The sequence below is a fragment of the Ambystoma mexicanum genome, chromosome 9 (genome assembly GCF_040938575.1).
Source record: "Ambystoma mexicanum isolate Mex_15411 chromosome 9, UKY_AmexF1_1, whole genome shotgun sequence".
In the NCBI taxonomy this organism is placed as follows: Eukaryota; Metazoa; Chordata; class Amphibia; order Caudata; family Ambystomatidae; genus Ambystoma; species Ambystoma mexicanum.
This window is the reverse complement of record NC_090931.1, coordinates 657,169,573-657,185,282: the sequence shown is the minus strand read 5'-3', so window position 1 is coordinate 657,185,282 and position 15,710 is coordinate 657,169,573. Positions and strand designations below refer to the sequence as shown.

At 47.8% G+C, this 15,710-nt stretch overlaps 1 protein-coding gene across 2 annotated transcripts in view; it reads right to left on the bottom strand.

Moving 5' to 3' along the window:
• The window catches only part of NAGPA (N-acetylglucosamine-1-phosphodiester alpha-N-acetylglucosaminidase), a 330,108-nt gene that overhangs the window by 22,397 nt on the left and 292,001 nt on the right, over positions 1-15,710 (bottom strand). For both annotated transcript variants that reach the window (XM_069615430.1, XM_069615431.1), the window contains exon 10: positions 6,917-6,992. In XM_069615430.1, coding sequence (XP_069471531.1) covers positions 6,917-6,992 — 76 coding nt within the window. The remainder of the gene's footprint in view (positions 1-6,916; positions 6,993-15,710) is intronic.

Sequence of the window (15,710 nt, the reverse complement as noted above, 5' to 3'; positions counted from 1 at the left end):
GACGGTTGACGGTAGGACGAAGAACCACCAATGAAACCTTTGGAGTATCCCTGGACCTTCCTTCCGGAGGCCCGAAAGGATGGCAGTCGTTGCTGAAGTGTGCCCAACGCCCGGGCCGTATCGGTATCCTCCTTGATGGCTTGAAGCGACTCGTCCACTGTCTACACGAATAAGTTGTCCATGAAGGGCATGTCCAACACCCTCGACTGTACATCCTGGCAGAAGCTAGTGGCCTTCAACCAACCCCGCCGACGAAGGCAAACGCTGTTGCCTATCTGACAGAAGCCCGTGTCAGCGATGTCCGTGGCCATCGTGATGGCATGGTCCGATGCCACCTCGCCTTCTTGCAAGATCTCCAGCGCTTCTGCTCTCTTGTCGTCAGGAAGGAAGTCCAGGAGGGGAGCGATCTTGAACCACAGCTCCCTGTCATAACGGGCCACAATGCCTAAGGCATTGGTCGCCTTGATCGTCGTTGCAGCCGACTACATGAGACGCTGCCCCATGGCGTCCAGCTTTTTGCCCTCGCCGTCCGGGGAGTGGGGGAGAGAGGACGTTGACGCCTAAAATCCAGAGGACTCCTTCGCCACCGCCGAGACCACCGAATCCGGGGACGGTTGGGATCTGAGACACTTGGGTGCAGAGTCCGGCACCCTGTACTTCTCGTACCGGTCCCTCTTCGCCGGGGCCGAGGACTGGTTCTTCATGAGGGATAGCCCCTCGTCCCAAATGTCGTCCAATAGAGGGATAGAAAGCACGGTCTTCCTTTTGGCCTCCAGGTGTTGGTACAGGAAGCCTTCCTTCTCCTCAGGGGCTAGTTGAAATATCTCCAAGGCCCTATCGATTATGGCGTGGAAAGAGCCAATCTCGCTGGGTGGCGAGGCCCTGGGCACTGGCGACGGGAGGTCCACTCAGTCGTCGTCGTCTGTACCCGTGCCCATCATTGCCGTATCCAGTTCCGTATCGTCCCTTCGGAGGTGGGGATGGTGGCGAAGCATGGCAAGGAGTTGGAGAATAGACTCTCCTCTTGACAGGGGGTTCCCCCGACGGCCCAGGTGCCGCGGCAGGGGCATCCTTGTCCGTATCTCTGAACATAAGGTATGCAGTGCCTGTAGAATGTCCGCCGACACGTCCGGTGGCGGTGGTGGAGGTTGTTGTGGTGGCTGCAATGGGAGCGATGGTAGTGGCTTGATGTCCTCTGGTTCCTCACTGCCCTGCTGCTCCTCGTCAGTTTCCTTGCCGCTCTCCACATCCGCTTCACGGGGGTCCTTCCCATAGGACATGGCCTCGACAAACTTCTTATCCAGCACCGCCTTCAGACGAGAAAGCTCCTCCTCTTTGGAGATGTCCGAGCCCTGCATGACTACCACCCCCCCTTTGGCTCGACCAGCGGGGACGGTCTAGGGGAGATGATCGGCATCGTCTTCACTAGTGTCTTCTCAATGGGTAGAAAAGACGATTCAGTCCGAACAGGCAGGGAACTCTCGTCTTAGGGGCCACCTCCTGCGAGTCTGCATCCGTGGCCTTCTCTAGGGACGCCACCACTCCTTCCAAGGAGGCCTTCGTCTGGTGAACCTGGGCCTTCACGACCTTGGGCGCGCTTGAGGCCTTCACTGTGGGCGGAGGGTCAGCGCCTCGCTCCCCCTTGGCTTTCTCCATCGGAATCAGCTAGGACCTCTCCAAAAGTTACCCCGGATGGTCCGACTTCCTCTTCTTCACTGACCCAGAGCGTTGGATCGTGGTAGAGGGTGCCGGAGATGCTGTTCCCGACTTGGCCGGCCGAGGAGCCCGTCCCAACGGCTCTCCCGGTGCCCACGGGCTCCCAGTGCTTTGCCTTATGTTGGGCCCCTGTCACCGGAGCGCCCTCAAAGGTCTTAGAAGACTGCTCAGACTTCCTCTTGCTGGGTGAGAATTGCTGCTCGGGGATCTCCGTCCGGAGCCACTCCGAGAGCCGCTTGCGACGGTCTTTCATGGTGCGAGGCACCATATCCTTGCAGAACGCACAGGTCTCCTCCACGTGCGTTTGGTCGGAATGTAGGCAGTAAAGGCACAGGGAGTACCCATCGTCCAGGAAAATGTTCCCTAGTCCACATCCAGGGCAGATCCTGAACAGAGGCGTCAAGTCTCCTTCATCTTCAGCCATGTCCACGCGGAGTAGTCCTCAAAGAATCTTTCAGAACCCTCCAATAAGCAAACTCGTTGATAAATCGCCCTTGAGGGACGTAGAAAGTTCAGAAAAACTGGTCCCTGTTAGTCAGATGATGGATCGATGGAGCTTGAGGCTCGATTGACCAAGAAAATAGAGAAAACTCTAAGAAAAAGCGCAAAGAGCAGTAACAAGCCTGAGAGCTAATCACGAGGACTCCCCACCACTCTAACGTGCGGTAGAAATCTGAAGATGGCTGCCAGAGGAGGGGCTTAGGTAGAGGGCAGTCATTGGCTGGGGACAGTATGACCCAGAGACCAGTGATTGGTTGTTAGGAGAAAGACAGTTCAGAAGTGAAACTGAAACAGATTTTTCTTTACCGAGGATTCCCAGCCTGACAATGGGGAATATTCATGAGCATGTAAATCCCTGCCGGACCCCATGCTGGAGTAAGGATACATTACTCACTGTAATCATATTTCTGATGCTTGTATCTGCTTAGATTCACATGCTATGCATAGGCCGACATCTAGTGGAAGCTGCAGTATTACAGTTGTTGTTTTTGAAATTCAAAAAGGGACGTTGACAGGGCGTACCAGTAATGCTATCCCTGTGATGTCCTCTGTACCCATGGACCTTCACGCGTCGGGGTACCTCAGATTGTTTTGTTCTGACATGAGGTTGCATGAAGTGTAATGTGAGTACAGTTGTATCCAAGCAGATATAGACAGAAAGTTCATAACATCTATGCACCTTCTCCCAGGGGAGGAAAGGTGGGCAAATGTGAATCTAAGCAGATACAAGCATCAGAAATACAATTACGGTAAGTAATGTACCCTTCTGAGGCTTGTGGAATCTGCTTAGATCACATGCTGTGCATAGATTAGCGAGCAGTGTTATGAGAAGGTGGTGGGTCGTGAGAAGGAGCAGCAGCAAATAGATGTTTTAGAACCGCTTGTCCCACCTGTGTATCTGCTTTGGAATGTTTGTTAATACAGTAATGCTGAGTGAAAGTGTGTATTGAGCTCCATGTAGCTGCTTTGCAAATACTGTCTAAGGGGACATTTGCAATGAAAGCCAGAGTGGCTCCAGTACCTCTTGTCGAGTGGGCCTTTGGCGTAAAAGGCGGTGTTTTATCTGATAGAGAATAGCACAGTTGGATACATCAGACTATCCACCTAGAGATGGCATTCTTAGAGATATGGTCACCTTCTCTGCCTGGCGCTATGGAAACAAACAATTGATCTGTTTTTCTTAGTGGCCTGGTCTTGTCTACGTAGTAGAGGACCGCTCTCCTCACATCTAGTGTGTGGAGTTTTACCTCAGCTAAGCTGTTGGGTTCCTGCAAGAAAGCCGGTAGCTCAATTGACTGGTTTACATGAAATTTGGAGATGAATTTAGGTGAGAAACTATGCTGAGTACGTAAAACCAGCTTGTCTTTGTGTACAACAAAGAAAGGATCCTGCACTGACAATGCTTGGATTTCACCAACACTTCTTATGGAAGTGATAGACATTAAGAAGGCAGTTTTATAAGTCAGGTGTTTGAGACTAGACTTGTGCATAGGCTCGAAAGGGGGTCCCATGAGCTTAGCGAGTACCACATTGAGGTCCCAACCTGGGGGCGGGTTAGAAATTGGAGGGTGGAGTTTCTTTACTCCTTCCATAAATGCCTTGATCCGTACTTTCCACCATGAAACCTTATTATGAGAGGTCGTGTAAGCTGATAAAGCCGCTAAGTGGACCTTTAGAGAGTTAAATACTAACCCTGCATCTAGCAAATGGAGCATATAAGTTAGAATGTGGGATGGAGTACATTCTTGGGGTTCATCTGTTTAGCCTGGCACCAAATTACGAATCATCTCCATTTGTCAAAGTACCATTGCATAGTGTTTGGTTTTCTTGCTTCTTTCAAGGTATCCATGCATCTCTGTGGCAAGTTGAGATGTCCGAACTCTATGACTTCAGGAGCCATGCTGCTAAGTTCATTGAGTTTGGCTGTGGGTGCACTGTTCATCCCTCGTGCTGGGTGAGCAGGTTGTACTGGCACGGGAGTTTGATGGGATTGAACATCGCCAGTTTGCGCAGATGTGCATACCATGGTTGTCTTGCCCACATAGGAGCAACTAGGATTAGCATCATCGGTTCCTTGTGCATCTTGTTCACCACTTTCCTCATGAGAGATGTTGGGGTCAAAGCGTAAGCAAGTTTCCCTGACCATAGGGTGTTCCTCTTGGAGCCTTGCTGGGGGAACCTGGACGCGAAGTCTGGGCATAGACTGTTTTCGCTTGTGACGGATAAGTCTATAGTTGGGAAACCCCATTGAGAGAAGAGGTGTTCTACGACTCCTTTGTGTGTAGACGCCACTCGTGTTCTTGGATCCCCATTGAGAAAAGAGGGGTTCTACGACTCCTTCGTGTAGATGCCACTCGTGTTCTTCTGGTAGGGGATCTCTGCTCAATGAGTCTGCCAGAGAGTTGAGTTCCCCTGGAACATGTTATGACGACAGGAACATCTTTCGTTTGAGTGGCCATTTCCGAATTTGCTGTGCAAGTCTGGACAGATTTGGAGAACGTGTACCCCCAGTTTTGTTGGTATAAAACATTGCTCTGGTGCTGTCTGTTAGGATCTGCACAGATAGGTTTGTTACATGGGGTTCGAATGCCTGGAGGGCTTTGAATACTGCCAGAAGTTCCAGCATATTGATGTGGTTCTGAGCTACTGTGCGAGACCAAAGACCTTGAGCTGTGTGGCGAAGTTAGTGAGCCTCCCCCACCTTGCCAGTGAGGCGTCTGTTGTGAAAACTGCCTGTACATCTGGATCGTAGAAATGTTTCCCTTTCGTTAGATTTTCTTTCATCCACCTGCGAAGATTTTGTACAAGTGTTGGCGAAACGACCACTAGATCGTCCCAATGACCACTTGCTTGAGACCACTGTTTCGCCAACCACTCCTGCATGGGACGCAGGCGCGCGTGAGGAACCAGGTAAATGCAAGATGCCATCATGCCTATTAAACGCATAGCTTGTGCCCCCTTAACTGGCTGCCGGCCTGATAATGCGGTATTTGCAGTAACCCGTTTTTTACTCTTTCCTCTGATGGAAAGACCAACCCCTCTTCTGTGTTTAAGACAGCTCCTAAGAACTGTTTTGTAGTGCTTGGCACTAGGCTTGATATTTTATCAATGGAGAAGCCCAATTGAAAGAGGAGGGTGATTGTTCTCTGAATGTTTTGTCTGCAAATCTGGGGTGATTCCCCTGTAATGAGCCAGTCGTCCAGGTAAGGGTACACTGGGATTGCCTCCCTGCGCAGGTGCGCTGCCACCACCGCCAGTACCTTTGCGAATACCTTTGGAGCCGAGGCTATTCCGAAGGTCAGCACCTTGAATTGGTAGTGCTGGTTCGCTATCTTGAAACGCAAGAATCTTCTGTACTCTGAGCACATTGAAATATGAAAATGGGCATCTTTCATATCCAGTGTTGCTATGTAATCCCCCATTTTTAGTAGAGGGATTACCTCTTGTAGCGTAGTCATGCAGAACTTTTGTGGCTTGACATACTTGTTTGCAGGGTGCAAATCTAATACTGGGCGCATTGTTAGATCTTTCTTTGGCACAAGGAAGTAAGTTGAATAAATACCCCTGTTTACCTGGTTGGCCGGGACGACTTCGATGGCGTCCTTTAATAGAAGTGTGGCTATCTCTTCAAGAAGGATACGCAGATGTTCTTCTGAATGGATCTTCTGTCGTGGGGGGTGGTTGTGGGGACGTTGGAGTAGTTTTATACAGTATCCGCCTGCTACTGTGGACAGCACCCATCTGTCTGAGGTGACTCCCTCCCATGCAGTGGTCCTTTAACGTCTTTGGCTTGAAGAGCCTGCACGCTCGACAAGGCGTTTCGACGTTGTCTCTTGGAAGACACAAGTTACAAACTAAGTGTTTGTCTGACCACAGGAATTTGCGATTACACTTGGGGCAAAATTTAAAAGGTGTATTTTCCATAATTATAGATTATGGTTATGGCAGCTGGGCGAACAAAGTGTAGGAAGGGGAGTATATGCATCCTAAAATGGACCCCCCCTTCTCTCTCTCCCTACTGTCTGAGCCGAGGCCCAGGGCAGCCTTCCAAAGCTGAACAGTCCATCGCAGTAGTCTTCGACGTGCAGTTTTTCTGTCTTCACCGGCGTGGTGTTTCGGAGGTCGGTGAAAGGATATAAAGAATTACTATCGCTAATTGTCAATGGCTTTATGCTGAAAGGAACTCCGCTATACGCGTCCGTCTAGAATGGTGGAAAAAAACAATCTGAGGGATCCCTACACGTGAAGGATCATGGGTACAGTGGACGTCACACTAGGCATAGTTTAACTGGCACGCCCTGTTGACGTCCCTTTTAGAGTTTCGCAAACATGCTATGCATAGGCCGACATCTAGTGGAAGCTGCAGAGTATTACAGTTGTTGTTTTCGAAATTCGAAAAGGGGTGACGACAGGGCGTGCCAGTAATACTATCCCTAGTGTGACGTCCACTGTACCCATGGTCCTTCACGCATCGAGGCATGTTGGTTGGAGGGACGTGTTAGTTACCTCAATTTATTAGCCTATGAAAATACATGAATAGACATTTTGGATTGATGCACTTCTTTGTGTGAGACGATAGCTTAAAAAGGGTACTGAGGAAACCCAATCAGGAATGCTTGTTGAAGAGGCCCGAAAGGACCCTTGAAAAAGAAGAGAGGCAACCAGACTACATTGTAACTAAAAAAAGCGTTCATCTTACTCAGTCAGGTAATTTTGATCTCCACTGTGAACAACTTCCTTTCCAGATCCCAGCATGAAGGCAATACACTTGCTAGCTAAAATACAAGAGGAGTTGTTAATATCCATGATCATTATCCAGAGAAAACTGAACAGAATAGAAATAAGCTAGGCACAATACAGATGCAAAAACTATTCAATCAAAGCTTGTAACAACGTGTGGCAATAGGCACAACTAAGGCCCTGCTACAGGCCAAGCAGAGCCAAACAGCAGACAAGTCATAGCGAAATTAGTGACAACGGAAGCTCCAAGTATTGACAATGCATTACCCAGTTGTGCAGAAGGCTATGACACCAACCTGGGCTTATCCAGAAGAGCAATACCAAACCAGGCCCAGGTGGTCATGAAAGCCAACCCGTATGTAGGGGTTGACTCCCTTGCTGTAGAGTGGCACACATGAGCCCAGTCATTTCACAATGAGGGTAACTGTCCCTGGAAAGGAACTGAGCAAAGCTATGTATACAAAAGGATGCAGCTATTCTGGGCACAGCTGAGCCAGGCATATAAAGCAGTGTTTCACTGGTGGAGGTGTCCAGAGGTGTGTGGGTGCCCAGAGGTATTTGTGCGCAGAGGTGTGTGTACACTAGTGGCGAGTTCAGTAAAGCAGCATTTATAAAGCGTGAGGTCTAAAATTCACATGGTCCTCTGGCATTGCCTGTCTTTCATAATGGGTTTTACACTTGCTTGGTTTGATAATCCCTTTAGAGGCCACATAACTCTCGATATGAGGACAGGCTAAATTGAAAACTGGTGATAACTGAGTGGGATATGCATTGTCCTTAACCTGTATGTTGCCTTTGACGGTCCTGCACTACACACTAATAAATCTGCATGCACTGAGATACAAAAGGCAGCAGCTAAGTCACATTAAATGTGTTATCCTTGTGCAAGTCTCCTGACATTTCTGCATGCCCCACTGGTTCAGCAATCTCACTGTTGCATAAAGTCTGCATTAAGTGACTCACTGGCAATGCAAATCTGTGCAATGTGCCCCTGGGGGTTATTAGGACAGTCAGTATTTTACCCAGATCAGGTCACCCTGTGTTAGGCAAGATTATGTGCAGTATCCTTTGGAAGACTGCAGCAACCTTGGCCTCCTGGCAATAGGAACCCAACCTTAGGTATAAGTCTGTACTACACATGTTGGTAGTGTGGGTGAGCAGCCAGGCTCATCTCAAGAGGGGTCAATGTGAGCAGTAGGGCTTTTAGACAGAGATTCACAGTGACAAGTGTTCAAGCAAACTCTTACACTCAAGGCTTCTTGATTAAACAATTATTAATTTATTTAACAGCCAGTTCAATAAGCCTTTTTCGGAAGGGAGCAATATATAAGAAACACCCAAATACACTTCAAAGTACACACTCTTCGTTTCTCTAAATCAGCAAGCACCCATTTGGGATGGCACAGAGATGGTTCCTACACCTTGGGTTGACTTAAATAACTAGGGCACTGTGGACATTAATATATCACTGGTACATTTAGAGCAATACTGAGTTGGTGTCAAAGAAAAGGGTTTGGGAATAAAACAAAGGTTACACAAATATTCTGAAGCAGGTGTACTTTTAAACCCCCAATGCAAAGAAAAGTAACCCTTTCCTGGAGGAGAGGTAAAACACAAAGTCAGAGGTAAGAAAGAAGAGTCTCTCAGGGAGCCAGGCCAGCCAATGTCAATTGAACAAAAGACTAGGTGAACTGAAGCACTTCTTGTAGTTAAGTAAAAGTCTTGCACAATGTACTAGAAGTCTTTTCAGAAATAAAGAATTGCAGAAGGGCCACAAGATGTGAGGCTTGTGAAGGGCAAAGCTGCAAGCAACTCTGTAAAAGCAACCAAGACAAGTCTCAACTGGGAACAAGCAAGGCTACATAACAAGAGGTAAGTCTCCTTAGTGTTACAGTACCTTTGGTTAAAAGAAATGCTTCGAGCTGGCTTATGTTCCTGTACAGCACTGCAGATCCCGTTGTACCTGTGCCTCAGTCATGGGGACAAGAGGGAGGACGTCTGGGGACCCCAAGGTCAGCGGCAGCAATGGACAACCTTCAATTCAGCGGCACTTTGCGGTTTCAGCTCCTCGCGTCTATAGCAAATAGCAACACTGCAGTTCTCGGATGCCACTTCAGACTTTCCTCGCATCTGGGGTCCAGCACTCTGTTGAGGTGGCTCAGGCTTTGTCGGTCCTGCTTCAAAGGAATACGGAGGATCTTCCTGAGGCTCGGGTCTGAACCTAAAGACACTCACTTGATTCTGGTGTTCGTCTCCCTGGTACTTCGGTGCCTGCAGCAGCAATGGAAGTGCAGCCAGCTCAGAGAGGATTTCCAGATGAGCTTGTCTTAGGGTCGATTGGTCCCACCAACCCAAGGGGAGAAGTCGTCCTTTGCAGGTCTTCTCTAGTCGAGGCGAATTCGGAGCTTCAGCACAGCAGCAGGGCTTCACCGGGCAAACCAACGGTCCAGGAGTTGCAGCAGGTGTCTCTTGCAAGTTGTTCTTCGGATTCCTTCATCCAGTGGCCGACTCTGCCTTCCAAGCCAAAAAACCTCACCTTTTATGCACGTTTCTCCCATTCATTCCAGCCTAGCTGTCAATCACACAGCAGGGTGTCTCCCAAGGACAGCCAGCCAGCCAATCACTTTTGGGTGCATGCCTGTAACCAAGGGGATTAAGCATAGGGAGTTCCGGGCACCTCCCACACTTCCTGCCCCTGGCAGACACACTGGAGCCAGAAGCGGGCTTCACTCGTGAATCGCGCCAAAGACAAAGCGAACAAAGGGTTGGCGCGAAGAGTAAATTTCAAGATGACCTTTCCACCAAGAAATGGCAAAAAAAGAAGACTGGGGCCATTTCGACAAAATGGGCACCCTTGGGTGTCTTACTGCAGCGGCAATTACAGCCCGCGGTAAAAACACACAATAGTAGTAAAACGTAAACCACTGCCACCAGCCATTAATTGTAGAAAGGGTAAGATAAAAATGTTACACGAGAAACTACACAAAGGGGACACTAAGTAACCCCTCCAGGTATTTAAACCTTTGGGAAATCTAAGAGACTTCCCTGTGCCACTGCACTGAAGGTGCTGTGTCTAACACTGTAAAGATGATACCTATGGAGTTTGTCAGACTCCAAAGTCAAAAGAAACACAGAGTCCAAATCACAGAAAAATACATGGGAAAGTGGGAAAAAGGGCTCCCTCTCTCCAGGTTAGAAATGAAAAGTCCTAAAGTCCAGCAAAAGAGCTGGGGGTCTCTAGGGTAGAAGGGAATTCACATATTTCTGAGAATTCTCCCTAACACCCTGCACTGCTTGTTGTGCACCTCGCTGGCTTGTAGTAGCTCTTGCTGTATTTTATTTTATTCTTTAGAAGTCACAGGCTGGATCCCAGAAGGCCCCTTAAAACGTGTCAATGCTTTTAGAAGTCCAGTGAAACGCTGAAATGAGGCTGTGTTTAGCCTGTAATTGTGGACACAAATCCAGGGCCCTATAAGGTCATGGTCTCGAGTGTAGGACTCGAGTGAGCCACCTGAACATTTTGAGCTTCTGAACTGAATCACAGACACTTTTTCCCTAGTGATTCCTAATCTAAGCCTTCACTGGGAGGATGGTTTGATTATGCTCATTGAGAGTAAGGGAGGGATGCCCCCAAGTATTCCATAATTTCCCTAGGTGAGTAATCTTGGCTAGGTATCAGGGTCAACACTACAGGTTGGTGGTGTTATTGTGTTGCAATCTGTTTATAACTTTCTTACAGTTTGGGAATAGAGACCTGTTCAAAAAGGTGCTTGTGATGGAAATCCTATAGGATCAACAGATATGCTCTGGTTTCCATGGTGTGAACGGATTTGGCAGTGGCCAGATAGGTTCATAGCTGCTGCCTATGCATGTAGCCTGAGGCAGGGGTGATCAGGACCAAATTTGATCAGTGACTGAATAGGAGGTCTGGGATTTAAGGATGAATACACATAATTTATGTTTTTCAAGGAAGCAGTTCTGAAAATCTGAATGAGGCAGCCCCCAAGGGATGGGGATACCAAATGTTTAAAAGGATGCATCAATGGGATTAGAAATGTAGTGTTCACTGTAAGGGTCCAGAAGTAGGAGACTGACGCACAGGTGGCATCTTTGGGGCTATAGACCTTGAATGTCTGTAACCTAAAAAGTCTACTGTTGTGTGTCAAATCCTATCTCTATCCCTTACACTTCCAACTAAAGTCTTAACAACTTGAAGTTTCATTCCCAGGAGGTAAATGCCCTTCTCTGGAGAATGACTCCCTTGTCCTGGTATTATATTCCAAAAAGTAACAAATCAAACAAGGTTTTTTCTCTTACAGCCATTGGCTGAAAGGCTATTGTATAGTTCACCACTGTAACCAGGGGGAATGACTCCCTTCCCCTGGCTTCTTACCATTTGTACATGGTTGGCGAGTACCAAGAGAATGACACCCTTCTCGCGGTAGGATGTACCACTTTCACCAAGTCCAGCGGGAAAACCCCCCCTTTCCCTGGATCTTCCTTTTCTTCTTCTCTTCTTTGCACTTGAGCTACCTAGCTCACTCCTCTGTGCAGTACTGCCACGAGGAAGAGGACTTCTCACATTGAAGATTATTTAGGGTTGAGTCCACAACCCTTGGTTCTCTTCTTTTACCTGGCCCCCTTGGTTCACTCTCCTGCCTCGCAGATGACTCGCAATGTGACTTCTCAGGGGCTTTCCAAGCCTCCCCTGGTGGTCACTGGGATTTACTTGACCACCCCAATAAGTAAACATTTCTCTTAATTCTGTGGTCGGTTTCTCAGGATCCCAAGGCCCATCTTTGGCTTATCACCTTTGTACCATTAGCAATGGATCCTATGAGAAATGCTCTACTAAGACAAATGGTGGTCCTGGGGTGCCTCAGACTAACTAGCCAACCTATGTACTTGGTGACCCTGGTTTATCTTGGACTAACCTGATGACCCTTACTGTTAGGATCACCATCAGGAGACGTGGCAAGAACTCGAAGTGAAGCCTTTTTAATTCACTTCCCTTGCTAAGCTCTTCTGTGCCAAAGTGGTGGTTATGTGTTTGTGGCTGTATGTAAGGGGTGGGACTGTCTGGTCCCAGTCCACATCCAAGCCATAATGGGTTTGCTGCTGGGCAGATGTGGTCACCTGAGGCTGTCCTGCAATGGACAGCTCTTGCTAGTTTCAATAGTGCAGATCTTTACTATTGGTGGGCTAAGGGGAGATTCCAGCTAGATTGCAGGATAAAAGAACTCCTGCATCCATTCATCGGATCATCAATGGCGGCGAGACCCTTTTGAGGAGGTGGGAAAGCTGAAGACCCGGAACTCGTTACTGCAGCCATCCACTATTGTCTTTTTTCCGGCCATCCTAAAGAAGCCTTGCTACTTGTTGCTCTCCAGAAGGCCTTTATCAGTGCTCTGAGCCCAGTATCAGTGAGAACAACCGCTCTCTACCCATGCTTAAGGATCCTGACCTTGGAAGCCTTCAGAAGCTTTCTGGGACCATGCCAGGTGCTGCCCTGCTTCCTCTTGGGCTACCTCCCTGCATCGGTCACCTTCCAGAGTTCGGACTTGGGACTTCTCAGACCCTCGACTTGTGGAGCAAGAAGTCTCACACTGGAGTTACATCACTCAACACGAAGAGGGGTCTTTCAGAACCAGCTTATTTGTTTCTGCCACAAGGGTCAACTTCTTCTGTTTGATCACAGTGGCCATCATGGTTTTCTGCCTGCATCATGTCCTGGGGGTCTTCTGTGGTAGCCCTTACTTAATCGTGCCAGGGTCATCGAGCAGTCCAGTGCCCAGAACCGTCTCACCAGAGCACAGAACTGTCAAATAGCTGGACTCATATCCAGATGCCTAAAGTGACCTCTGCACCAGCGACCCCAAGACCCCCTCCAACAGAACCAAGACACGAAGCACCAGGCCCAGAGAATTCAGGAGCCTCTGCAATGGTCCCTGAGCTAATCGGAGCCCAGGGGGGTGAGTTAACAAACCTGTTTCTAGCCCCATAGCTACATAGGGTTTAACAGGGGTAAAGCCCTTACCCTACCTCTCACTTGCCTGACTGATCTGTGGAATTCTTATCAAGGATCTCCCTCTCTCCCCCGGGCTTCCATTAAGATGGTGGGATTGGGAGAGGACCTCCTAAAAAGTTCTACTGTTTGGGAGAAGACAACCTAAGAACTTCTACTGTTCTTAACTTCTAACATACTTACAAACTGTTTGTCGGCTTGGCCAGCACTTGTTCAGCCTAATTTGAAGGCCCCAAACCTCCTGCAAAGGGTACAGTTGGGACTTGTTACTTTTGGGGCACCAGGCCCCATCTCTTTTAGCAAAGAAAGGACTTGTACATTTTAGGGCCTTATAGTCATAAAGCGGTGTATCATGTATTACCACCCTTTATTTTGATCTATTACTACTCAAATTGTTTTATTGCTTCCCTTGTCGTGTTCTTCAATTACTGTTGAGATGGATTTTCAGAAACAGCCCTGTGGACAGAGACTGAGAGGCCACCCTAGTCTGATGAACAGGGATAAACACTAATGTCTAGCCAAACTCATTCCGAGTAGTATGGAAGAGCCGCAAGGCTTAGACATACGAAGGCGTGAGAGTGCAGAATGGTTCAGTTAAGCACACACAGTGCACTCTTAATGAAAGTTAGTCAGAATGTAAAAATACAGTTATTATTTAAGGCATTAGACAACTCTTAAGAATGAAAAACCACAGGTAAGTGAAACACTAAAACATTTACTATTAATATATACACATCCACCTTGGTGTGCTCTGCTAAGAGCACCAACACTTCAATTTTAAGAACAGTTAGAATCACAAAGTTAGTATAGCAAAGCAAGTGAATAAACATAGAACCAGGAAAATAATCAATACTTTGAGAACTAATAGGTTAAGAATAAAGTTAGCCAACAGCATACACAATCTTTGAATTCATGTTCGAACCTAAATAAGTCCATCCCTACCTAGAAAAGAAGGGGCCTATTGCCTCTAGAGTCACAGGTCCCAACAATAGTCTTTTCGATAGACTAGGAGTAATGCACACATGTTGGCTTGATACAAAAAGTAGTTGCAAGTGTTCCAAGGTTTCGGAACGATAAGAGGAGTCTTTAAAAGACCCTCTCCCAATTCAGCCACTTTAGAGGAGCCCAGGAAAGGATACCAGGCCAGAACACCAGTGTTCAAGGCTAGGCAAAGGAGAGATAGGGCTAGGGCTTTACGTCCATAGAGCCATATGGAGACATGGGGTGGAGGGGACAAAACAGGTATTCTTACTCACCCCATGTACTCGGTTTCATTTAGGGACCACCATTATGAGTTGCTGAAATCGCGGGGTCTTCTGGATTTGTGCCTTGGTTTAGTTGGAGGAAGCCCACGGATCAAGAGGTCAATTCAGGCGTTGGCTCACTGGGGCCGACTAGTTCACAGTTCCATGCTCTGATGGACTGGAATCTGGCTAGCTTGGACACTTAGGACACACCAACCTTTGGACCACCACTCTGGCGATGACCTTAGAGGACTCCCACGATGTGTGCAGGCAGCAAACAATGGCCACTTGAAGAAAAACACCAGCAGGCGACCCTCGTGGTGAGAACATAAACTGGTTCTGAAATGACCCTCTCTGTAGTGGGCAACTGCAACTACACTGAAATGTTTCTTGCTCCGTATGGTGAGGATTTGCAGAGTCCCAAGGTTCTACACGGGACAGTGACCATTGCAGCGAAGTAGCCCAGGAAGATGTATGGCTACGTATGGCTAGATCACAGCATGATTTCGGAACTGTTCCAAACACTTCAAGTGGCTGATCTTTGAGCAGGGGTCAAAGAATCAATGAAGGTCTTCAGGCGATCTGCAGAGAGACAGGCCTTTGCGAGTGAAGTGAAGAAAGGGTTGCTTGCGAATACTCCAATGACGAGGTCTGGGTACTGAGAAGGTAGCACTCCTTTGTAGGGGTCTTGACTCCCACAATGATCTGAGGAATGGTGGCAGGAGTTCCTCTTATATCCAGGATCTACAGCATTCACACTGGCAGAGGCTGTCCACTGAATATGCCCAGCAAAACACGCACGCACACACACACACACACACACACACACACTCCCCCCCCCCCCCCCGAAACTTTGCCCATGTAAGCTGGAGCTTTCCCTGGGAATCCGTTTACCATTTATATAAAATCCTGCCATTACAGGGCTGGAAGAAGGTTAAAATACAAGATGGCCAAAGGATACATAAAACTCTCATATGGCACTCTAATTGGCATTAAGCGGTAAAATGCAAAAGTGCACTAGATTATATAAAAGGAAACATTACAAAAGTATCTCCTGCCACAACCGCAGTTAGCAAATACAAAGTTACATGGACACAAATTGACCCTACTGCACTTAACATAAGGTGATGTGTGCAAGGAAAATAAACAAACAACATTACCATAGAGAACAGCGTTGATCTGCACAGATAACCATAGGGCCCGATCAGTGCCCCCAAAACAGATAAGCTTAGCAAGGCTGGTGGGACAAAAAGGCTTTCCTTACTTTTAAAAGTTAGGAAAAGAACAAAACAATAGCAAACGGTAGGGTGTCCCATTGATGTCTATGGAGGGAAAGCAGCAAAAAGAAGAATCTTTACTAACACTCATAACCATCCCAAGGCCAGAGACAGGGGGATCTAATCCACCCCTGAATGCAGATCTTATACACGCCGTTTATACATCCGGGACAGAATATCAGCATTGCCATTTTGAGTACGTGGCCG